The following is a 24,804-nucleotide window of genomic DNA, read 5'->3' as shown; positions in this document are numbered from 1 at the left end:
AGATCATTTAAAAATAAAAAACAAGATTCTCAATTTGCCAATCACTTAATTGAAAGTAATCATAAAATTCATATCTCAAATAAACCAATTCCATTACACGTTGAAAGCAAAGGGCGTATACTCAATATACTTGAACAATTGGAAATTAATAAATATCTAAATAATCCTAATTTTAAAATAATAAATGAACAAACCAACCTAATATCTTCATCACTATTAAACATATTTAAATATACTGTTATTCTTCACTTTGTTAATTTTGTACACGCTTATATGACGCGTAATTAATAGATGAATCATGTTACAATTGCATTTATATATTTTGATAAGAAATTCTTAAAAATAGAAATATTCTATAATAATACATTGTTGTTTATATAAATTTCCTCATAATATTTCAAACATGTTTTAAAATTAAAATGAACAGCAACCTGTTATAATATTATTGATATTTTTTAGACAGCAATTATCTAAATTTACAAAACTATAAAGCTTCATTAATTATCTCACAATACATACTTGTATGTCAATAAATACTCACTTGGTTATATTTTCCCCGAAATTCAAATATAAATATTTAAATTCCCCATTACCTATTAAACACTTAACCTCACCCTTAACCATTGGTTTTTCCCTCAATTATGATTAATGTACATGCTATAGTTCATAAGATTATTTTTATTTTCTACTTAAGTACCTTGAATTACATAACTATATAAGGACATTCAATCCAAATAATCTTCACATTCGTTTGAAAATGCCCTAATAAAGCGAAACAATTGTCACGAAATTTTTATTTTTATATGATTATATTTGTAAAAATAAAATAAAGTGTTCAGTAGACTCAAATCAGTGTTTGATTTCTAATTATAAGTTCAAAATTGTCACGTTTGACGGTACCAATAATCCGAGTCTCAATTACCTAAATGACAATTTTTAATATCAAATACTAAGTTATTTTCGCAATCAAACTTCCATTATTGATATTTGTCTACATAAATCGATCACATACAAATTATAATGCGAACAACTTAATAGGCTAGAATAATCTATACAGACGAGAATGCAATGTATAATATTATGTCTAAGTTTAACGTCAGCTTTTTTTAAAAATACAATTTGTTATATACATTAAAAATCGAATGGAATATATATGCTAAACTAATTAATGATTTTGAAGTTATAGATGGATGTTAATATTGCTAGTAATCAAATAGTATGTTATACATCAAATAGTCCCATATGTTAGCTTTATAAAATAATTTGTAATAACCTGTTAGTAGGTATAATTTACTGTTACTACTTTTATAATATATAGAACTTAATCAAGCTAGTCAATTTAGTGCAGGCAAATGGTAAAATAAACCATAGGAGGGAACAAAATGCCGAACACTCCTCTAGTGGAACGGCAGGCCTGTTGACTGCTGCCAACAGGCCGGCTTCTCTTGAAGAGTTTTAAGTGTTTTTAAATACCTGCCCGATTAAACCATAATCGCAGGTATCTTGTTCGGGAAATCACGCCGCGTTTGAAAACGTCCATTCAAGGGAAGATCTTCCTCCAAGGACCACGTCGAGTCCTTCAGCCGCCGACATTTGTGCCAAAGTCTCCAGTCCAGCGCTGCATCTGGATCCAGTCGCCAGAGCCTGCCGGAGACGCATCCACTTTCTGTACGCCGCCGCGCGACGCTCCTAGAGCCTTCTCTCTGGATTATTATTATTATTATGATTACTAAAAGGACTGGACAGGAAGCTGAGGAATATGTTTCGTATATCAGAATATATATTTTAATTTTTTAAAGGTTCTTTCTCATTTTGTTTATGTAGCTATGTTTTAAAATCTTTTTTCATATTTATTTTGAATTTTTACACAACATTTAGTGTGAAAATATGTACTATTATGTATAAATAAATAATACACTAATAAAAAGACACACCGAAACGTGCCTGGAGGCCAAGGGAGTGACTACATCCATAAATAACAAGGAAATGATTTTGAATGTGCCTATTGTACAACCATTTTTTTTTGTAAACTCTGTATGTGTCTGTGTTAAATATTGGATTATTTTTTTTTTTAAATTTATGTGTCTTAAATAAAAATAAATTTTAAAAAGTTTTATAATCTCGATTTACGAAATTATAAATTATAAAACTGTGCTTGTAACGTAATTTGACGTTTTTAGATTAGTGTAGCCATATATGAAGCAAAGTGTAGTCGCATGCAGCATTTTGGAAAATAGCTGCAGCCTTAACTTCACTTTTGAATACATTTTTTACTACCAACAAGTTCAAATTGGATTTTTGTTGAATACTGCGAAACCGTCCAATTTTGCCCGCTTTTTTGCAATTATGTTGATTTTCTACAAAAAAATGTAAATTGTGCTTTGCTCTTTAATTACGAAGAATGACCTTGGTAATCATTGAATTAGGTTACAATTGTAAATTCAGTCATATTTAAATGCGATTTCAAACAATTAAAAAATTTGATGGCGGGCAAAATTATCTGCATGTTCCTCCATGTTTGCCCACAACCATTATTTGTTGAACTGTAGCTCATATGACGTTTTTATCTAAGAACTACTTTATTGAATTATTAATTCAAGGGCAAAATTGTCGTTTCAGCATATTTTCAATGGCTAACTAATAAAATATTTTAATAATAAGAAAATAAAAAATACAATCAAACCTTTTTATTTTTCTTAAACACAAAACAAAAATCAACTCGCAAACAATTTTAAACTTACAAAAAGTTGCTCGCGTACACGGTAATAGAATAAAACAACATGTAAAAGTACGCCTGCTATTAAAATCGCGCCACCGACCGTCTGGTGTCGGTCGAACCGGGGAATTCCACGCCGGCACCAACCGGTGTAATTGAAAATCGGCGTAAATCAAACTGGCGAAAAACGACGTTTATCTGTATATTAAAGATTATTATATATTCTAGTTATGGTTTAATCTTTATTGACCAGGTAAGTACTGTTGAAACTATTTTTAGCGTGACCTTCTTTCTTCTATATTGTCTATGTGCCTCCTCGAAATGGCCGCTAGTGTCATTCGTGGAAGGGCGTGCGCGCACAGGTACACTTTGTATAACTCGCGTTGATTCATGCAAGTACCTGACTTTTATACATTTTATGTTTTAAAAAAAATATATTAACGGAGTTTTAGGCTACATTTCATATGTCAGCACCGCTCAAGCCATGTGCATCGTACCCCACAAAATATTTATATGGCTAAATAGTCGAGAGCGCGACAGTCTTACGGATGTCCGTGTAGATAACCTTAAAATTGACACGCGTTACTTTTCGTGTATGGCGTAATTCATTAAATCGAGAAACATTGTTTATTGTTGTTGAATTAAAAAGGCTGCAATTTTACAATGTGGCATTTAAACGATGTTTGGCTACAAATTCTAAAAAGAGGAAAATAATACAAAATTTTTGTGATTTTTTCAACATGTTTTGACATTTCAACGTTGTTTCATTGAAATTTAAGCGAGAAATTTAAACTCTTTCTGCCACATACACATTGTTTCCTTAAGACTGAGAGAGACGCTACTATACTAGGGTTGCCATACGTCCCGACACTGAGCCCTCTGTCCAGACATCCCGATGAAACCTATAATGTCCCGATTTAGACTTACACAGTACAACGCTGTTAATTAACATAAATTTTCTACGGCCGTACTGACTATGAAGGTGTAAATATGGTTGCAAATGCTTCCAGCAATTGGTGTATCTTAAGAAATTAATTGTAGATCATCTTGCCTCGATAGAGCGGAAGTTGATGGGCTCTGTAAAATATTTTTTTTTTCAATTTTTGAAATTTAGCGAGTATTTAATTTCCATTCCTACTCATAAAACCCTATTGAAAAAAGTTATGTAATTGATGTTGGCCCAGTAAAAAAAATGAAGCACCACATAAAAAGTAAGAAAAACATATATATTATATTTCTGAAAAACCATCAAAAAATTGCTTTTTTGTTGCTACATATCCCCATTCCAGAACGTCCCGACGAGACCCTAGCAAAATATGGCAACCCTATACTATACCGAAAGATTTAAGCCGTCAATTTCACCCCAAGTTTTAGATGACAAATTTTAACAAACGAAAATGAATCATACTTATAGAATTTAGCTCAAATTCCTATCCGCTTTTTAAGTCGAGCGTTCAACATAGTTCGGCATTAATAAATAACTTAAGGTGGTTTAATAAATCATTCTTTTTAAAATTATTTAATTTATCAATTGGTATGTAAACACACAAAACGGTTCACCGTAAGGCCGACTAATCTCCACTCGATTTCTCTAGCAAAAATTACACCCACGGGTAAAAACTAAATAAAGAAAACCAAAAAGTAAATAAGTATCCACCCACCCTAATTTTACCGGACCAAGTTGATTGGCGCAATACGTGCGAAACAGCTCCTTACATGACAGACGCAATCGATCATTTTTAGACTATCAATATTATAGATATCCTTGCTATTATTAATATTCTGTATGTATGGTTTATATTTAAGGTGTTTGATCTTCGGATATAGCGAGGTGTTTGTATTATACTATGGAACAGATCGCGTCAGTGAGTGTGAAGGCTGAACCGGAAACTGGCGATGCGGGAGGAGATATTCTCCATACTGGGGAAGGAGCGCTGTGGCCCTGCAGAAGCGAGGAGCCAGGTGCTGCTGCCGTGAAGGCTGAACCGGGGACCAGCACTGGACAACAATACATTATAGAGAGTGATATACCGAGCTTCACGGAAATTGACATTGACTATCCCGATATCAAACGAGAATGTTTGGAATTCTGTCGCAACTCTAAAGGTGACTCTAGTGAGAGTGATTCGTATTCCACTTATCCATTCAGGGTCGCCATTCTGAATCTTCTCAACCCCCTAGATAGTGGTTATCCGTAGTTTTTTTTTTTAGCGTGTGACTTTACTTTCCTTCATATATGGCCACACTGATAATTAAACGTTTTACACATAATTTGACGTTTAATCAGCGTAGCTGTATATGTAGGAAAATGTTGTCGCATGCAAAAATATCCCAAATTAATCTCTTTTGGTTAGTAAGGATTTAGAATACCACCCCAGGGTGTAATATTTGTTTTGAAATAAATACATGGAATAATATTGTAGTCAATAGTAGTGTGTATGGGTAGGCAGTTTGAGTGGGGGGCAGGAGTGAGTACTACAAGGCGGCCTCCGTGGTGTAGTGGTCAAGACGCTTGACTCACACACGGAAGGTTCCGGGTTCGATTCCCGGTGAGAACACAAAAACTAAAATGTGATTTTTCTCAAGCCTGGGTGTTCCGTGATGTAATTCACCACTGTAATTGGGCTTTCTGGCCTGTGTGTCTGTGGTGCAAAAAAAAAAACAAACTTACTATGGCCACAGTGCTGAGTACCGAGTACCAGCCGTGTCCGCCACATCTGTACCTACATTGCCAACAGTACTTACTTCAGTGTTGGCCAACATGGATTGCTCAATTTTGAACTTATTTACGTAATGAACACCGATAAATCGGCAATGCAATTTATTCCTTAGGAAAAATACTCAAACATACAGTCAAAATTATTATTAATGATAAAAGAAGTCATAGTAATTTATAGGCAACTATCCGGTGCTTATGATTCTAGCGTAGATTGGCTTTAATCAATACACACAGTTACCTTCTAGCCCTAGCCAGGATCTGTTATATAAAGGCTAATGTTGAATGCGAGGAACTCTAGGTTAGTATTATGTTTTTTTCTTTTCAGACACCAAGTCGGCATCATCAACGAGTATAAACCTACCGTCTCAAACTGCGGAACCAAAACTGACTTGTAATGCCGACAAGAAAATATTCAGATGCTCGGAATGTAATTACACAACTCCCACAAAGCATTGTTTAAAGCAGCACGAGTTGAGACACACTGGCGAGAAACCGTTCCCATGCCCGAAATGTAATTATGCATTTTCACGAAAGGGGGATTTAAATCGGCACATGCTTACACACACTAGGGTGAAACCATTTGGATGCCCAAAATGTAGCTATACGGCATCAGAAAAAAATCATATTAAAAAACACATGTTTGTACACACCGGCGAGAAACCGTTCGTATGCTCTGAATGTAATTATGCAGCATCACATAAACGTGCTCTTAAAATCCACATGTTAAAACATACTGGCGAGAAACGGTTCACATGCTCTGAATGTAATTATGCAGCATCACAGAAACGAGCTCTTAAAATCCACATGATTGAACATACTGGCGATAAACCGTTCGCATGCTCAGTCTGTAATTTTACGTTTTCACGAATGCCAAATTTAAACCGACACATGCTTAAACATACTGGCGAGAAACCATTCGCATGCTCAGAATGTAATTTTGCAGCATCGCAGAAAAGTTCTCTTTTAATCCACATGTTGAAACATACTGGAGAGAAACCGTTCGGATGTTCGGAATGTAATTTTTCAACCTCATGGAAAGCTGCTCTTAAAAAGCACACTTTGATCCATACTGGCAAGAAACAGTCGGCGCGCTCTGAATGAAGTTATGCAGCATCAAAGAAAAATCATATTAAAAGTATTTTTTAGTTTTTAATATAATAAACCGCGATACCTGTATGTTAGGGGCTTATTAGAAGGTGGAAAAGAGGAGATATACAAAGAAGTCATGAAAATACACCATAACACCCTGGTTTTTGATATGTTAATACATAAAACTCTAGATTCCTCTGGTGACAAAAAGCTTTTTTAAGATGTGTCTTCAATCAAGGATTGTGAAGAACTGCAAGCTCACTTAGACGGAATCTGTTGCTACTGTAAGGAGATTCAGCTATTTCTTAATATTGATAAATGACTTCATTCACTAGGAAGAAAAAATACATTGTCTACGACTTTAAATTACCCGGGAAAGCCGCTCAACTACAGCCAAAGATTTCCGTGTAGTAATGGATATTTTAGGTTCACGTAAATTCAATAGTCGAAAAGGCTTATAAACTCATCATCATCATCGTTTCCTTTCCGCACCTAATAATCATTAACATATTATTACAAATACGTGCCCTAAAGAGTAAAATATTGTTAAAAGTAGTGACACGAAACGAATACATAATTACTAAGTTTGTTTATTTACCCAGGACTGCATTCAACGATGCATATGCTACCGAAAATTGGAGTTTACTCATTATTGGTACATAAAAAAGTTTGTATTTGAACGTTAACAATCAACATTAGTTTTTGGTAAATCCCAATCAGATTCTTCCCTTTAATGAGGAACTTCAGCCCTACGGGAAATTGGATACAAAAAATGTTTTCTTACGCGGGGTAAAAATTAGTGCATTAAATTGTAATTCAAAGTTTCTTGAAAATGTACAGAAAAAATAATAAAAAATATTTTGATAAAAACGCACTACTTTAAATGACGTCACTGGTTCATGTGAATCAACCTATGATCTGAGAGCTATGGAAGATTTCCGGTCTGCTTGTCGCTTCTGGACCAATAGGAAGAACTGAATGAGAATAAGCGGAAATGAACCTCTGACGTCACACGCGGAGTTGTTTCAGAAATACAAAACTTTAAAAAATCGTAGCGCCGATAAAACGATCTGTAATAATTTTTAAAAAAAATTTGAATTAGTTTAACAGTCTATTAACAAATAAAAAATTTGAAAAAAACCACTGAACTTCCTCATTCCATAAGGAATTTTGACCTATCAATTTATTCTTATTGGATTTTGTGGAACGCAAAAATACTAATAACTCGTTTACGTTTATTATATTTTAAAAACGTATTTATTTCAATGCATCCCTGTAACTAAGACGAGCTTCGCAATTGCGCCGCTAGGCGTAGTTTGACGTTTATAAAAAATAAGATCTATATCTGAATATGAATTGTTTTAAGCTTTGTGAATCACTCGTGAACAAATGTTTACTAATGAAAATTTACACAATCCATTTTACCATGTTCATCCGAAAGGTTTTTACACGCTTTCGGTCACGAAATTTGTGTCAACAAGCAGGCTCCGCATTTTGGTTTCGATTCTTAGCGTCACGCCTGGCTGGCGGTCGAAGAACTACCAAATACGCGATGGGCATGAGTTGAGTGTCATCATTTTTGAGGACTCGGGCATGTATAAGTGAATATATCTCAATGGATTATATATATTTTTTAAATCTCAAAACCATTGAATATCTCTTTGGTATCTTTAATAATGACTGCAATATTTCTCTTATTCAATTTAAAGTGGTATCGTTACAAAGACGCCACTTAATTGTTGTTTAGTTTTCCTTTATTAAATCTTGAATGGTTTCGTAGACTCACCATACCTAATTGGATAACTCTTCATTGTAAGTACTCAACTAACTTCACTTTTCCATGTACCTAAATGCAAAAATAATTGCCCACAGAATTCATTCATTAGACTTGCCTGTACATGCTATAAAAACTATTTTCAACAAGTAGATATCTTTAGTAGATGCATCCATGCATATAAGAGATTCAAACATTCCTTTTAGCTCATAGCTCGTATTAATTAAATTGTATTTTGGTTTTGTATAAATATATATGTTAGTAATTTATGATAACTTAATTGGTCTATTTATTTTAAATATGCGTTTATTGTTTTATTTTTGTACGACCGTATGTTATTTAAAAAATAAAAAATACTGGCGAGAAAAAAAGCAGTTCACAGTGGAGTCCTGGTGCCGACCCTTATATATGGGAGTGAAGTATAGAATTGGAAAAACAAGGATGAAAGTAAGGTGAATTATGTTGAAATAGACGAATGCTTTGTAAAATTATGCACAGACGTCGAGATACGTACATTATGTAAGGCTGAGATAAGCATTATCGACGAAAACGAGAAAGGAGTTTTGCGTTAGTTTGGCCACATAGAGCGAATGGACAGCGAAATAATGGCTAAAAAGATTTATGATGCTAATGTTGATGAATGCAAAAATCAAGGAAGACCGAGAAAGACATGTGACCAATGCCAGCAAATACTCGAGGATGGACATGTCGAAAGCCTGAAAGATCGGCAGACGTGCATGAGAAGATGTCTGAATGTAAAGGAAGCGAGATCCGTATGCAAAAACAGAGTTACATGGCGTTCTATCCTCTCTCCCTACACTTGCGGGGAAACATGATGGTTTGTTGGTTTTTGTTACTGGCGAGAAACCGTTCGCGTGTTCTGAATGTAATTATACTCTGTATCAACGATAACTCTTATAAATACAATATGTTGACACTTGTTGACGAGAAACCGTCCGTATGCTCAGAGTGTTATTTAGAGTATCAACGAAAACTCATTAGCACTCCCCTGAGAAATTGTTGGTTTGTGGCGTTAAAGGCTTTTTAAACGACGTCTTTAGTTATAAACAGTACTTCAGGTGTGAAGTAGGAGATCAAATATATCAGCATAAGCTTTCAGTCTCACGTAGGTACTATGCTGTTTACCATGTGTCGAGAGATTTTCCCAAGGTATTAGCCATATTGAATCGCTTTACATTGGAAAATGGAACGAAGACATTCTAGCGAACCTTACGCTCATCGGGTATAATCGAATGAAATAATCTTTATTAATATTTAAAGCATTAACTTTGTGGTCGAACATTTTACTAAATGTTATTAAATATTTGTACATAACCACTTACCGACTTTTCTATGTCTACCGGTTTCGAGACGCACCCGTCTCTTCGTCAGGACACCAATTAAACCAACATGCAAACTGACATGCAAAACCCACTATACACCTTCACCATAGTTTTTGCACAAAAATATAAAACCAACAGACGTGTGTTTTAATAAGCACATGCACTGATTAGGACAAATATGCACTGATTAAATTATGAAAGTATTCTCTTGTTTGATAATTAATTAAATTTAATTTAATTGGTGTCCTGACGAAGAGACGGGCACGTCTCGAGAAATAGTTTAAAAAAGTAGAGGGGGTGGAGGGAGGGGGTAAGCTTAATAGGTTTAATAGGGTGACCATTAGAGTGGAACATCGTATAAAGGACTATATTGAAAAGTTGTTTGATTATTGATCAAAGAAACATTATTTTTAAAAGCTTACCCAATGTGAAATATTTCCATATTATTTACTTTTAACCCTTTATTATTTGTATGTAAGATTTTAACTCCTGTATTTTTATTAAAGTCATGAATTTGGTGATTTGCGGTGACAGATACACAAGATACCAGTCTCGAAGATGTCGCGCAAGTTATGAAACCGGTCAGTGGATATTCCAAATTTGTGGATTAAAGTATCACTCATCTTTTATTTATATAATCAATTACAATGAACTTCTATCAAGAATTCTTAACTTACAAACTTGAATGTTTTATTATTAATATTATGGATAACTTATAAAGCGCTATTTTCGTCATAAAATACCTCAAGGGCGCTTTACAAAGTGATTTTATGGATAAATAAATAATTAACATATTACAACAGAGATGAAGAACATTTAAGAGAAGGTAATATAGACGTATAGGCATCTACAGGGCTTATGACCTGTCAATGGCTGGTTTAAGTAGCCACTTTACACACAATATTTCACCTACATAATGATAAATTACCTGGTCCATGAAGAAGTATAGAAATTGAAAAAATAATATTTTCAGGCGTTGCCTAGTATGTAGGTGAAATAATTCAATTAGATGAATCTCACCCGCATAAATAAAGGTTTCAGCTCTTTAACTTCACAAACATCAACAGACGAAAGAATTGAAGGAATATAGATGTGCAAATATAGGCAGAATGGTGAATGTTACACAGTGTGTAAAGTGGCCTCTTGAACCAGCCATTGACAGGTCATAAGCCCTGTAGATGCCTTTACTTCTAAATTACCTTCTCTTAAATGTTCTTCATCTCTGTTGTAATATGTTAATATAAACAGCTCCCCAGGAAGTTGAATCCAGTCCTTATCTACAAAAATTTTGACAAATTCAAAATATTGTTGATGAATAAATAAAACAATTAATTTTGTTATGACATGCAACGGATTTAATTTAAATGATTCAGAGAACAAGTTGGTTTTAAGTTGTGTACGAAACATCACTTCACCTCACAGCCTAGCACCTCTGCTGGGAGAGCATTCCATGCCGTAGAGCCTGCGACCGCAAATGCGCGTTCACTGAATTTAGTGCGCTGTTTGCGTAGAGGTATGATAACTTATTCTATCGCCTTAGACGTAGCTGATCTAAGCGTGTCAGCTAGTTCTATTCTAATTGAGTAGTTGGGTGAGATTCATTCGTCTGAACCAAATCACCTACTAGGCAACGCCTGAAAACAATTTTCCAATTTTTGTACACGTGATAAAGGTTTCAGCTCTTTTACTTCACAAAAGTCAACAGACGGAAGAGTTGAGGAAATGTGGATTTTGAAACATGGGCAAAATAGTGAATGTTACACAGTATGTTAACTTTCTAAAACAAGACAAGGACAATCAAGACTAATGAACCAGGGACTGAAATTATATAATAAACTACCAGACAAAACTAAACAAAAGACTCAGACAAACTTTTCTAAGGATGTAAAAAATATTATCTTGAACAACAGAGTATAAATGAAAAATGTATATATTATTTTATGTAATATGAGTGTAATAATCCGTAAGGGTTTATAAATAAATTTTCAAATAAAAAATAAAATTAAAAAAAAGTGGCCTCTTAAACCAGCCAATGACAGGTCATAAGCCCCTGTAAATGCCTAGACTTCCATATTCCCTTTTGAAAAGTGTTTTCTCTCTCTGCTGAAATAAATTAAAAAATCATACAAATTAAATTGTGGTACAACAAAAGGGTGTTTGTGCGCATGCGTATGATAGTAAATGTAGAGGTATAGAAAATCTCCATCTTAGAACAGGCTGTGCCATGTTAGATGGAGATTATCATAAACAGAGAACACTCCGTTTTCATTTTACATTAATTGGTTTTCTATAGATTCCCTGTTATTAAGTATGTATATTATTTTTTTGCAATAAATTTATAAATAAAAATAAATAATAATAATAAATATGTTCGTTGATTTTTGTTTTTATTAATCCACTACCTAGACCTACATACACAATTTACTAGTTTTAAAAATACCTGCTTAGGCGAAAGCGCTCGTTGGTCAAAACAATAAAAAAGTCAATGTAAACGAAGATGCTTATTTGATAATTTTATTTAATCAAGAAATTTTTATAAAAAAACATAAATATCATAAATAAATAAGAACGGATTATTATTAAAGATCTCGTTGCGCTGATTCCGAATATACAAACAACGAGCTTTTCTCAATAATCCCGATTGCAGAGGTTATGCCTAGATGAGGCAGTATCCTATATACAGTTATTATTCTAGCAATAATTGTTAAATTTTAATTGACCGGGTAAGTACTATAAAACTATTTTAAACACGACCATCCCTATTCTATACTGTCTATGAGCCTCCTCAAAATGGCCGCGCGTGTGGTACGTGGAAGGGCGTGTGTGCACAGGTAAACTTGTTTAATGGTGATACATTGCGCCCACTCGCGTTGATTCATGTAAGTGCGTGACTTTTATACATTTTGTAGTTCTTAATATATTTTTTTACAGTGTTTCAGGGTGCATTTCATCTGTGAGCACCGCTTCCGATGAAAAATTACAGTAGCTTGCTTTGGCCGTAGACAATCATCCGTCATTTATAAATTGTTCGTCTTCTTCTTTTTCTCGTTTTATGGCTTCTTAAGTGAGAATATGAAGTATCCGCGATTGTTGACCTATGTAATTTGTTTTTTGTCAAATCTTTTAATAATCGAAAAAACAATACTTGGAAAATAACAATTCTTACCCAAAACGCATACAGAAACGAAATTGCTTATTTTATTCACTATGTAATAAATACCATCTAAATCAACATCGCTTCTTCTGTGTCCAACTGGGGTAGGAGCTTCAACAGCGGCCTCCGTGGTATAGTGGTCAAGACGCTTGACTCCCGCTCGGAAGGTTCCGGGTTCGATTCCCGGTGAGAACACAAAAATTAAAAATGCGATTTTTCTCAAGCCTGGGTGTTCTGTGATGTAATTCACCACTGTAATTGGGCCTCCTGGCCTAATGTGGTGCAAACATAAAATGAAAATGAAAAAAATGAAGAACCCTATCTTATGCAGCAAAATTCTACAGATTTTTCTTTGGATATTATATTTATGACTAATAATAGTACCATGCCATTTAATTTGTGAATTTTCAATACTGTGGTAGAATATATTTATTATCATCAATAAATATCATGTCCGTTATTATTAATATTTAAAGCATTAACTTTATTGTTTAACATTTCAATTAATGTTATTAAATATTTGTATATAACCACATACCGACTTTTCCGTGTCTACCGGTTTCGAGCCGTACCCGTCTCTTTGTCAGGACACCAATTAAACCAACATGCAAACCAACATGCAAAAACCACTTTACACCTTCACCATAGTTGTTGCACAAAAATATAAAACCAACGCGACATGTGTTTTAATAAGCACATGCACTGATTAAATGATGAAAGTATTCTCTTGTTTGAGATGTGATATTCTAATGTCGAAATTAGAGCAGAATGCAAGGCTGAGTTAAGAACTATCGACAAAATTAAGAAAGGTCTTTTGCGATGGTTCGGTCATGTGGAGCGAATGAATGATGAAAGAACGGCTAAAAAGATTTATGATGCGAATGTGTCTGGTTGTAGAAGTCGAGGAAGGCCGAGAAAGACATGGCATGATCAAGTACAACAAATTCTTGAAAGTGGTCATGTGAAAAGTCGGAATAATCGACGTGCGTGCATGAGAAGATGTATGAATGTGAAGGAAGCAAAGGAAGTGTGCCAGGACAGAGTGGTGTGGCGTTCTATCCTCTCTGCCTACCCCTCTGGGGAAATGGCGTGATGGTTAGTTAGTTAGTTAGTTAGTTAGAATGAATTGAATTAAATAAATAAAAAACTGCTCTTCATAATCGAAATACCAATAATTTTGTAAATCCCCTTTTAAATAGAAAACCAGAGAAAAATCGATCAAACAAATTTTACATTCTGTCAACAGTAATTATATTAATACTAATGATGATAATAAATGGAGAAAAATTCTTTATATAAATACTACATCCACAAATGTATTCATATTTTAACCAAATAATATCAAACCTGCTTTTTATACGAATAACAATATTGGTAAATTATTGCTTAATAATAAAGACAAAAATTAAAATGCAATTCTTGTCCTTCAGTTTACGTTGGAAGAACATCAAGAAATTTTGATATTCGTTTTAAAGAACATATGAGGTGTCTTCACAATAATAATTTCTCTGAATTCGCAAATCACCTAATCAATTTAAATCGTGACTTTAATAAAAATACAGGAATACACAAACATCAACAGCTGAAAGAATTGAAGGAATATAGATGTTCAAATATAAACAGAATGGTGAATGTTACACAGTGTGTAAAGTGGCCACTTAAACCAGCCATTGACAGGTCATAAGCCCTGTAGATGCCTGGACTTCTATATTACCTTCTCTTAAATGTTCTTCATCTCTGTTGTAATATGTTAAAAATACAGGAGTTAGAATCTTGCATACAAATAATAAAGGGTTGAATGTAAATAATATGGAAATATTACATTAGGAAAGTTAAAAAAAAATATGTTCCTTTGATCAATAATAATCAAACAAACATCCAATATAGTCCTTTAAACGATGTTCCACTGTAATGGTCACCCTATTAAACCTATTAAGCTTACCCCCTCCCTGCATCCCCTCTACTTTTTTAAACTATTTCTCGAGACGTGCCCTTCTCTTCGTCAGGACACCAATTAAATTAAATTTAATTAATTATCAAACAAGAGAATACTTTCATAATTTAATGAGTGCATATTTGTCCTAATCAGTGCATGTGCTTATTCAAACACACGTCTGTTGGTTTTATATTTTTGTGCAAAAACTATGGTGAAGGTGTATAGTGGGTTTATAATGTTATTTTAATGAGTTATATCCATTCATTAGTTAACCCATAGAAAATTTGTCGATAATGATCCTTAAGATAAAAATAACTTTATTTAATTTACTTACATATAACTTTGAATTATGTATCCTTACCTCTGTTCTGTATAAATACATTTAACTTTTTAATAAAGATACCAGTCTCGAAGATGTCGCGAAAGCGATGAAACCGGTCACTGGATATTCCAAATTTGTGGACTAAAGTATCACTCGTGTTTTATTTATATAATAAATTACAATGAACTTCCATCAAGAATTTTCACTTACAAACTTAAATGTTTTAATCATCATAACTATTCATTTTGTATAGGAAAAATGTGAGCAGAATGGTGAATGTTACACAGTGTGTAAAGTGGCCACTGAAACCAGCCAATGACAGGTTATAAGCCCTGTAGATGCCTAGACGTCTATATTACCTTATCTAAAATGTTCTTAATCTCTGTTGTAAAATGTCAATATTAACAGCTCCCCAGGGAGTTGAATCCAGTCCTTGTCTACAAAAATTTGGACGAACTCAAAATATTATATTTTAAGTACTTACATTTTCCTTCTTTGCACGACTGTTTGAATGCACTTCATTAAATGTTGAATATTAATATTTAATTTCGAGTAACATTATTCCGAAAATTACAATTTTTTTTAGTTCTTAACTCATAAAATCACTACCAATTACAGAAATCAAAAAAATTAACCATACAAAAAACATATTACTTACAATTCGGAGACACAGCACACTTTTTTTTTAGTAAAGAGCGGCGACTTTCGGTTCATTGGTATAAAGTTCCGAGGTCAACTGATTTCGTATTAGATATACGAAGCTCATGGAACGATCGATTGATAATTACTGTCTCTTTTCATCTTATTAAAATTATATGTGTGTCTTGCTCAGTAATCTAATTAGATTACATCTCTATGTACAAAATATTTCATTTAAAATTACCAAATGAACCTAAAAATATGATTTAACTTTTTTCTGTTGCCTAAAAGTTGACGAGATATTAATGAATTAAGAGCAATTTGCAACGCCGGTTACATCACAGAAACGGGCGGGTTAAGAACATTTTTTATTATGTCCTTTGTAAACCCCGCTGTATTTTTAAACAATGTCACTCGTGTTCAATAATTAGTTAACTATACCCAAGCCATTATTTGTATTCTGGATGTATCGTTTATTTTCTTAGGTGTTTGATCTTCGGATATAGCGAGGTGTTTGCATTCTACTATGGAACAGACCGCCCCAGTGAGTGTGAAGGCTGAACCGGAGACTGGCGATGTGGGAGGAGATATTCTCCATACTGGGGAAGGAGCGCCGTGGCCCTGCAGAAGCGAGGAGCCAGGTGTTGCTGCCGTGAAGGCTGAACCGGGGACCAGTGCTGGACAACAATACATTATAGAGAGTGATAAACTGAGCTTCACGGAAATTGACATTAACTATCCCGATGTCAAACGAGAATGTTTGGAATTCTCTCGTAACACTGAAGGTGACTCCCTTGAGTAATACTGTATTCTTCTTTACCATTCAAGGGTGCCATTCTGAATCTTCTCTACCCCCCTAGAGAGTGGTACATTTGTGCTTTTTCCAGTAATTTGAATTATTTAATTCCAAAAACACGTACGACTTTTTCTCGGAGAAATTTCTCTTTTGTAGCCCCAAGAGTGTCCTGGATACACATATTAAGTTCTTCAAAATGAAAGCCGTTTTCAGAAAGAGTGCACAAGTTTGGATTTTGTCCAAAGAAAGAGGCCATTGCAGGAGACTGCTGCGAGATATTGCATAGATTTATACTATTAACCTTGTTTTCCAGATGTTTATTAAAATAAATGTTTTGTAATATAAAGTTTATATTTGAAGCACTAACATTGTGGTTATTCATTATAATAAAATAAATAAAACAACTTTGTTTTTAACCACTAATTTTTATTTTTCACTACTAAACCTAGACAAAAAAGCTAGTTTGCTTTGAAACCGGTCGGTGAAAAATAAAAATTAGTGGTTAAAAACAAAGTTGTTTTATTTATTTTATTAAATGTTTTACGTTCAAAAATATTTAAAGTAATGGGAATCAAGTTAGGGTATCACTGATCCGTGATTCCCCAACACTAGCCACGGGACCACAACTCAATTCAATTATAATTTCTTTAATGTCGCTATTATTTAATCATGTACATGTTTCCACTTTCCATTACGTTGGGAAGATTCACAAAACCACCCCAGGGAGTGATTTTTGTTTTGGAATAAAACATGGAACGATATTGTTGTCAAAACTAATGTGTATGGTTGGGCAATTCCTATTGTGGTCAGTATCCGAGAGGAGTCAGTACTACAAACTTACTATAGCCACAGTGCCGAGTACCGACATCTGTACATTGCCAACAGTACTTACTTCAGTGCTGGTCAACATTAATTGCTCAATTTTTAACTGATTTGCGTAATAAATGCTGGTGAATCGGAAATGCATTTTACCAATTAAGCAAAATAGCCAAACTCACGTCAAACCTAAATGCTGAAACAAGTCATAGTTATTTATAGGCAACTATCCAATGCCAACAATTCTAGCGTAGATTCACTTAATCAATAAACACAGTGTCACGCCAACTGGTGCAGGGTTCTCGCTTCGACGGTCTCGCCAATCTCGGGTGACATGCGAATGAGGAAAAAGACACAGTTTCTTCAAAATATTATTTATTTTCTAAATTCCACAATGTCACATAAATCACAATTGAAAACTGTCTGAAAAGGTTGAGCCGGTACATATTCATTAAACACACAAATCAAATACACGTAACACTCGAGGATGCGTACACTCCTCGCCTGCTACGGTCTGACCTTCCGTCAGCAACTCTACGAGCGCACTTGCAGACTCCAAGATGAAGACTTAAACTTGTTGCTCTCTCACAAGCTTTCCAAAACCTATTTCGATTGCATTCTACAAAAAAATACTGATATTTTAGTGCCAAACAAAATATATCTGAGACCTTTACAAACAATTGCAAGATTTCTCTTCCTCGATAAATTAAATTATATGTGACATCCTAGGACAAAAAAATAAATTGAACTAGGATCTTAATACTTAAGCATGGGACAAATGTCCGGTTCTTTAAAATATTATATTAAAAAAATACAAGGGTACAAAGTATACACAGTAAAATGAATATCTCAACTTCGGTAGACAACATTTAAAAGGGCATAAAACAATAATTCACGATATACGACACTTAAAGAAATTAACATGTTGCAAAGCAGAACAATAACATCCGAAATTGCCAGTCGGTATACAAAATTAACCAATAAAGCATTCTTTGTAAAGTATTATTTTAACCCGCCAAATCTTCGGAACGAAGTTGTTAGTGATTTCAATGCGTTCTTTACAAAATAATAAACGAAATATTGCTCAATTTAGTTTTGGCCCCAACACACAGTTTCCTACTAGCCCTAGCTTGGATCTGTTACATAAAGACCGATGTTCAATGCGAGGAACATCAGGTTAATACTATATTTTTTTCTTTTCAGACACCAAGTTGGCAACATTAACTGTGGAGAGTATAAATCTACCGTCTCAAAGTGCAGAGCCAGAACCAAAATGTGACTACAAAACACGTAAGAAGAAAGGTTGTAATGCCAGCAAGGAAGTATTCAGATGCTCTGAATGTGATTACATGACTCCCACAAAGAATTGTTTAAAACAGCATAAGTTGAGACACACTGGCGAGAAACCGTTCCCATGCTTGGAATGTAATTATGCATTTTCACGAAAGTGTGATTTAAATCGGCACATGCTTACACATACTGGCGAGAAACCATTCGCATGCTCAATATGTAGTTATACTGCATCAAATAAATATCATATTACGAATCACATGTTTAAACATACTGGCGAGAAACGGTTCGCATGCTCTGAATGTAATTATGCAGCATCACAGATAAGTTCTCTTAAAATCCACATGTTTAAACATACTGACGAGAAACCGTTTGCATGCTCACTATGTAATTATACGTGTTCAATCAAGTACGATCTAAAACAGCACATGTTTAAACATACTGGCGTAAAACCGTTCGCATGCTCAGAATGTAGTTATACAGCATCAAAGAAAAGTCGTATTACAAAACACATGCTTGAACATACTGGCGAGAACCGGTTTGCTTGCTCGGAATGTAATTTTTCAACCTCATGGAAAGCTGTTCTTAAACACCACACTTTGATACATACTGGCGAGAAACGGTTCGCATGCTCTGAATGTAATTATGCAGTATCACAGAAAAGTGCCCTTATAATCCACATGTTTAAACATACTGGCGAAAAACCGTTCGCATGCTCTGAATGTGACTATGCAGCATCACAGAAAAGTGCTCTTATAATCCACATGCTTAAACATACTGGCGAGAAACCGTTCGCATGCTCAGAATGCAGTTATACTGCATCAAATAAATATTATATGTCAAAACACATGTTTAAACATACTGGTGAGAAACCGTTCGCATGCTCAGTGTGCAATTACACGTTTTCACGAAAGTCTGATTTAAATCGACACATGCTTAAACATACCGGCGAGAAACCGTTCGCATGCACAAAATGTAGCTATACAGCATCAGAGAAAGGTCATATTAAAAAACACATGTTTAAACATACTGGCGAGAAACGGTTCGCTTGCTCGGAATGTAATTATGCGGCATCACAGAAAGGTGCTCTTAAAATCCACATGATTAAACATGCTGGCGAGAAACAGTTCGGATGCTCTGAATGAAGTTATACAGCATCAAAGAAAAATCATATCGAAAGTCTTTTTTATTTTTTAACGGAATAATCCACGAAGCCTTTATATTAGGGGCTTATCAGCAGTAGAAAAGAGGGGATATCCAAGAAAGTTATGAAAGTATTCCGCAACACCCTGGCTGTTGATATGTTGATACAAAAAGCTCTAGATTCCTATTATAAGCCTATGACAAAAAACTTTTTGAAGTGGTGTCCTCAAGCATTGTGTAGAACTGCAAGCTGACTTAGACAGAATCTGATGCTACTGTAAGGAGATTCAGCTATTTCTGAATATTATTAAATGACTTGTCATATCGATCACTGGGAAGAAAAAATGCATTGTCTTCGAATATTAATTATCTGGAAAACCCGCTCAATTACGGCAAAAGATTTGCGTGTATTAATGGATTGGGAACTTGCATTTCAACATCTCGTAAATTCAACAGTCGAAAAAGCCCGTAAACTACTTATTTATTTATTTACACGGCACACTGTGCCTTTACAAAAACACATATTTCATAGAACGTAAAAAAGATTAAAAAATACATAAATATTAAAACACAGCAGTTTCATATATAGAACGTGCTTAAAGATATAGACATAGAATAAGAAATAGTCCAGAAACTGCAAACGCACATCCAACAGAAGGCGACTAAACTACTCATAAATTAATAGGTTTACTTTTTGACCCATTAGTTTCTTTGTAGACGTCGCTCAGTACGCAACTCCTGATTTGAATTCAACTATGCCGCGTTGTGTCCTTTTAAAGTGTAGAAATACTGCTGGGATCTTAAAGAAACGGGATGCAATCACATTTCATGTGTAATTAGCAAACGAATGCATTACTTTAAAATTGAATTATTTTTCCATCTGTCAAATTGCCGAAGAAACAAAATGAACATTTCGTTAGTGTTGCCAGGGTAGTAAATTTTTACCCTACTTTGCTCATCTAATGAGAGGACTAATGTAAATTGGACCTCGGATCAAACAACTGGTGGACATTTGACCGACATTATCTTTAATACATCAAATATTATTTAACATGATACAAAAATATCTGTTATATGTAAAATAAAATTTATTTTAAGTTCAAAGTTCATTAATGCAAGTACTCTTATTAAATGACCCTTTACTTATCTACTCTGTTGTGTCAATTATATTTCCGCGTGCACAATAAAATTTTAGAGAAACTTACAGATTGCTTTTTTTATCTTACATTTGTGTTGTAATTATATATTTTTTTTCCACCGTGCAACATTACGCGGCGGCATCACGAATGCGCGCGGCGAAAGTGAGGCACAGTGGGTAAATTATTGAACAAAGTCCGATATATTCAAATATGATCCTACGCTCTTGGATCATTCTTAATTCAATGGATATAGATTATAAAAATTTTAATCAATGTGTGCATATAAAATTTATTATGTTAAGTAGAATAGGATTTTTTTAAATGTTACAAAATATAAGTCAAATAATAAAAAAAGTTTAAAAAAAAAAACTGTTTTAAAAAAAAGTTGTAATAAAAATTAAATCATTCAAAAATGAAGTATACAATATTTAATACCCATACAAAAGTAAACATGGAAATCATTATTTTATTTTATTTAATTGGAAGGCCAACAGAAATTTAAAAGATACAATCGTTGTATATATAATTCCTCTCTACGTGTGACGTCACCATACTCCTCCTAAACGGCTTAACCGATTTACGTGCGGTTTTCAGAGAAATATAGATCTTTGCGCTGTGCGTGTTCGTGTAGATATTAAAATCTCCAATCGATTATGTAAAAAAGAAGTTAGGAGCGCAAATTTTTTACTCATCGATCTACCGGGGTGAGTTGCATTTGAGGAGAATGCGTTTGCAAAAAAATGGAATGATGATGTTGTTTTGTGTGACCCGTTAATTGTGAGATTCATCCGGCTGAACCAAATCACCTACTAGGCAACGCCTGAAAACAATTTTTCAATTTTCATACTTCTTCTTTTACCAGGTAGATAATTCAACAATGTTACACAGTGTGTCAAGTGGCCACTTAAACCAGCCAATGACAGGTGATAAGCCTCGTAAATGCCTAGACTTCCATATTCCCTTCTCAAAAATGTTTTCCCTCTCTGTTGAAATAAATTTTAATATGAATAACTCCCTAGGGAGGAAATTCAGCCAGTCTGCAAGCATTTGGACATACTCAAACATTGTTGAGAGTTGATTTATATTAACTATTCTTTATGTAAAAAATATGAGCGATTTCGGAGTAGTTATTGCCGAGTTCATAGAGTCCATTCGGAAAAGCATTATATGAGTATACTTTTTGCGAATTGTTGCAACTTAACGGAGATACTTGACGAGTCCTTCGTCCAGTGCCTCGATTATGAACGCTATCTTCATCTGTATATATCGAGACGGTATACTTAACTTCTGTACTATCTTTATCTTACCTCGGTATGTTCTACCTACTTGACATATCGACATCATATGATGGAAACAAACCAATGGAATGACCGCAAACATTTAGTCCGCGTTCCTTAGGTCATTATTTACAGTGTCAATGTTAATGTCAGTGTACATTTAAAAAGTTCTCTAAAATAACTAAATTATTTTTTGCGTAGATAAACGTATCGAGGGTTTCTAGACCCGTCGGTATAAACCGATGTACTTACATCAAAACTTGATGGTGGGGGGATCGGTACTATACCTTTGTAGTCAGTCGTGAGACTTTTATTTTCAACTATGACGTCATACTGAAGCTATGACATTTTAAAGCGTAGATATATGTATTTTTTTTTTCATTTCATTTTTTTGCACCACAACAGGCCAGGAGGCCCAATTACATTACAGAACAACCAGACTTGAGAAAAATCACATTTTTAATTTTTGTGTTCTCACCGGGAATCGAACCCGGAACCTTCCGTGCGTGAGTCAAGCGTCTTGACCCCTGCACCACGGAGGCTGCCATGTACCGTGACGTACGCTTCCCCTTGTTTCATGTCGATGAACCTACCCAAAACTTAAATGTGGGGGGTCGGTAGTATATCTTTACAATCGCTAGAGGAAATTTATCTTCTACTTTACCGTCAAGGCGAAGGTATGACGTCTTTATCTTCTCATCAAAATCGAGGTCCTGGGGAAGTATTCGTATTTGTTTGACTTTTAATTATTATTGTGGCCATTATATGAAGCAAATAACAAAAATTTAATCATCAAATAAATCACTATCTTAGGGGTAAAAAAGAACCGGGGCACGTATTATGATGGAAGTAAATATTTATATTCAATTTTATCTACAAAGTCAAATTAAGTTTTCTGTATGAAAAATAGAATATATTTACAATTTTTTTTTGAAACATGTTCAATTATTGGTTATCAACGAAGATACTTTGAATTTACTTACAAATATACACACTTTCGTACATAAATATTGATATTAGTTCATACTTCAGTACAGATGTCTTCAACGTAAATCAAATTCACAATGCATCATTCTGGGCGATTTTAACATACCTGAAATTAAATGGGTATCAGATGCTTCAGGTAACGTAATGTAACGTTTATCAATTTAATTATCAATGCAATCATAATGGTCGAATATTGGATCTAGTTTTCTCTGATAAAAATAATTTAAAAGTTTTTCCAGTCGACGGTCTTGTAGCAATTGATCAGCATCATCCAGCAATCGAAATTTCATTTGAAATTGAGAATACTCAATTATTGAATGAAAATTGCGAAACTTTCAAATACAACTTTAAAAAATGTAATTACGAACTCTGCCGTCAAGACATATCATCTGAAGACTGGAAGATGAAGTTTGGAGAACATAATACAAATGATATGGTCTTGATTTTCTACAACATTTTATGGGAAATAATAAATAGACATGCCCCATTTAAAAATAGTAAATCAAATTGTAATTATCCACAATGGTTTAGTAAACCATTAATTAAGGTTTTAAAAGAAAAACATAAAATGCGGACGAGGGCGAAAAAATACAATAATCCACTGGATTATGAGGCATTCTCCATCCTAAGAAAAAGATCCAAAGCTTTGCAAAAGAAATGCTATAGAACTTATATTAAATCTGTTGAGGAAGGCTTAGTAGACAATATGAAGGTATTCTGGTCATTTTCTAAAACACAGCGTGCTACTAACTGTATTCCAAAAGTTATGATATATGAAAATGAACGCGCCAGTGATGGAATTGCCGTAGCTGAAATGTTCTCGAATTATTTTGCCTCTGTTTTCAGTAAATCAAACATTGATCAGAATGTATCAAATACATCCAAAGTATCAAATGATAGATACTACCAATTTAACCTATCTGATTTAAAAATTAACGAAGATGTAATCAAAATTTCTCTAAAAAATTTGGATATTAATAAGGGTCCAGGGCCTGACCAGATACCAAGTAGGTTTTTAAAAAACTGCAGTAATGAATTAAGCAAACCATTGTACATGATATTTAATAAATCTCTTAATGAATGTATTTTTCCTGATCTGTGGAAGATTGCTAATGTGACCCCCATCCATAAATCTGGGGATAAATCGTCTGTCACAAATTACAGACCTATTTGTATTCTTTCATGTTTTGCCAAAGTTTTTGAATCGTTAATCTATAAAGTTGTTCTGGAACATGTTAAGCCATTAATTTGTCCCAAACAACACGGTTTTCTTCCTAAAAGATCTATTAATTCTAACCTTCTGGAATATTGTGACTATATTTGTTCATCATTTAATAAAAAATGTCAGGTGGATTCTGTGTATACAGATTTCCAGAAGGCCTTTGATAAAGTTAACCACCATATATTGATACAAAAGTTGGAAGCAATCGGTATACATGGCGATCTTCTAAATTGGATGATATCTTATTTGAAAAACAGAACCCAAATTGTATGCATAAATAAATTTGAATCATCACCTTTAACTGTAACATCTGGTGTGCCGCAGGGCTCTAATCTTGGACCATTATTATTTTTAATTTTTATAAACGATCTTGGCTCCCTGTTAGAGTGTAATTATCTTTTCTATGCTGATGACTTGAAAATATTTCGTAAAATTGAATCAA

The 24,804-nt window shown here is 34.1% G+C and overlaps 2 protein-coding genes across 3 annotated transcripts; both read left to right on the top strand.

Annotated features, from left to right (window-relative positions):
- The first annotated feature begins 3,079 nt into the window (after positions 1–3,079).
- LOC148275309 (uncharacterized) lies at positions 3,080–8,575 on the top strand. The gene is made up of 3 exons (XM_088235886.1): positions 3,080–3,927; positions 4,523–4,822; positions 5,761–8,575. Exons 2-3 carry the CDS (start codon positions 4,564–4,566, stop codon positions 6,534–6,536), a joined length of 1,035 nt encoding a protein of 344 aa, XP_088092012.1. The 5' UTR covers positions 3,080–3,927; positions 4,523–4,563; the 3' UTR covers positions 6,537–8,575.
- A 3,777-nt stretch (positions 8,576–12,352) lies between these two features.
- LOC148275308 (uncharacterized) lies at positions 12,353–20,939 on the top strand. 2 transcript variants are annotated; one of them, XM_088235880.1, is made up of 3 exons: positions 12,353–12,520; positions 16,178–16,477; positions 18,508–20,939. In XM_088235880.1, the coding sequence occupies exons 2-3, from the start codon at positions 16,219–16,221 to the stop codon at positions 19,737–19,739; spliced, it is 1,491 nt and encodes a 496-aa protein (XP_088092006.1). In that variant the 5' UTR covers positions 12,353–12,520; positions 16,178–16,218; the 3' UTR covers positions 19,740–20,939. The 2 variants fall into 2 exon arrangements, with proteins under 2 accessions (XP_088092006.1, XP_088092007.1); XM_088235881.1 differs by having other exon boundaries at positions 12,353–12,524.
- Positions 20,940–24,804: the final 3,865 nt, after the last annotated feature.

This window comes from Micrasema longulum, unplaced genomic scaffold (genome assembly GCF_059751315.1).
Source record: "Micrasema longulum isolate JH-2025_06_02 unplaced genomic scaffold, ASM5975131v1 h1tg001462l, whole genome shotgun sequence".
NCBI lineage: Eukaryota > Metazoa > Arthropoda > Insecta > Trichoptera > Brachycentridae > Micrasema > Micrasema longulum.
This window is presented reverse-complemented; position numbering and strand designations above follow the sequence as displayed.